Genomic DNA, 1,253 nt, shown 5'->3' with positions numbered 1-1,253 from the left:
GGACTAGAGTCTAGACTATTATTAATATTTCTTGAAAATTTCCGATTGCATTTTTATCTACAAAATCAAAGTCTTGAAAACCCAATTTTGTACATTGAATTACAACTTCCCCTTAGATACGATTATGTGAGGCCTATTATTAAAACCACATCTTAAACCACAATATCAGTCAGAGCTCTGATATAAATTAAAAAAATGAAAGTTTCAGTTTATATTTTTATCATAATTTCTATATTAAATAGGTTTGCTTAATTTAATAAAAATTACAGTTATTTCGTAATCTACCATCTATAAGTGTAAATGCCTCCCACACGACGATCTGCTGGACTATTGCCATAGGGACCACCCAAATGTTGCGAGTAGCCGCCAGTTACATCAAAAGAATGTCTGCCATTATCACTTTCCCACACATTTTTACGAACATTAGCAGTAAAGTCATAACCATCCTTTTGATTACCACCTCCTGCAGCAAAGATTTTGGGATCCTATGATATAAAGGAAATACATTTTGAATTGCTCTAAAGAAATTGATGTTTTAAAAATAACTTACCTTCCATTCTTGTACTTGGGGATAAGCAAAAACAGCACTCAAGGCAAAAATTACTAAAAGGCAAATAATTTTCATGTTGTTAGTTGTTTTTTGGGTTTTCTTAGGAATGTATTTAATAATATGAAATCTAAATTGCAATGATAATTCTTAGCATGTAAGTCAGACTTTTATACTTAGATTTTTTGTTAATCTTTTAGGAAAATATTCTTATCAGTTAAGATTTTTGAGGTGTTTTTCTTTTGGTGATGTTTTGTTATTTCTAGGGGGTTTTTAAGAGGGGACTTACTACTGTTCAGAAAGTATTGAAACTTATGTATTTAGTAACCATGTCTATGTTATGGTCAGTACTGTAGTTAAATCTATAATCCTAGTTGTCTTTGCCAGTCTGGACTTAGGCACTTTTACAATCTGGACTAAAACTTCATCTATAACATGTACTATAGACCAAGTTATGATTATATACTAATCTATAATCTGGATTTTAGCCCTATTACATTTTATTTATACATTATATACTAGACTGGACGATATACTATAGACTAGACTATAGAATATACTATAGACTAGACTATAAAATAGACTATAGACTAGACTGGACTACTATAGACTAGACTATAGACTAGACTATAGACTAGACTATAGACTAGACTATAGACTAGACTATAGACTAGACTATAGACTAGACTATAGACTAGACTATAGA

The 1,253-nt window shown here is 30.6% G+C and overlaps 1 protein-coding gene across 1 annotated transcript; it reads right to left on the bottom strand.

Annotated features, from left to right (window-relative positions):
- Positions 1–220: 220 nt before the first annotated feature.
- Positions 221–702, bottom strand: LOC111680590 (diptericin-D-like). The gene is made up of 2 exons (XM_023442258.2): positions 551–702; positions 221–485 (listed from the first exon to the last, which is right to left on the bottom strand). Exons 1-2 carry the CDS (start codon positions 623–625, stop codon positions 282–284), a joined length of 279 nt encoding a protein of 92 aa, XP_023298026.2. The 5' UTR covers positions 626–702; the 3' UTR covers positions 221–281.
- Positions 703–1,253: the final 551 nt, after the last annotated feature.

This window comes from Lucilia cuprina, chromosome 3 (genome assembly GCF_022045245.1).
Source record: "Lucilia cuprina isolate Lc7/37 chromosome 3, ASM2204524v1, whole genome shotgun sequence".
In the NCBI taxonomy this organism is placed as follows: Eukaryota; Metazoa; Arthropoda; class Insecta; order Diptera; family Calliphoridae; genus Lucilia; species Lucilia cuprina.
The sequence above is the reverse complement of the archived record's forward strand: the minus strand, read 5'-3'. Positions and strand labels throughout refer to the sequence as shown.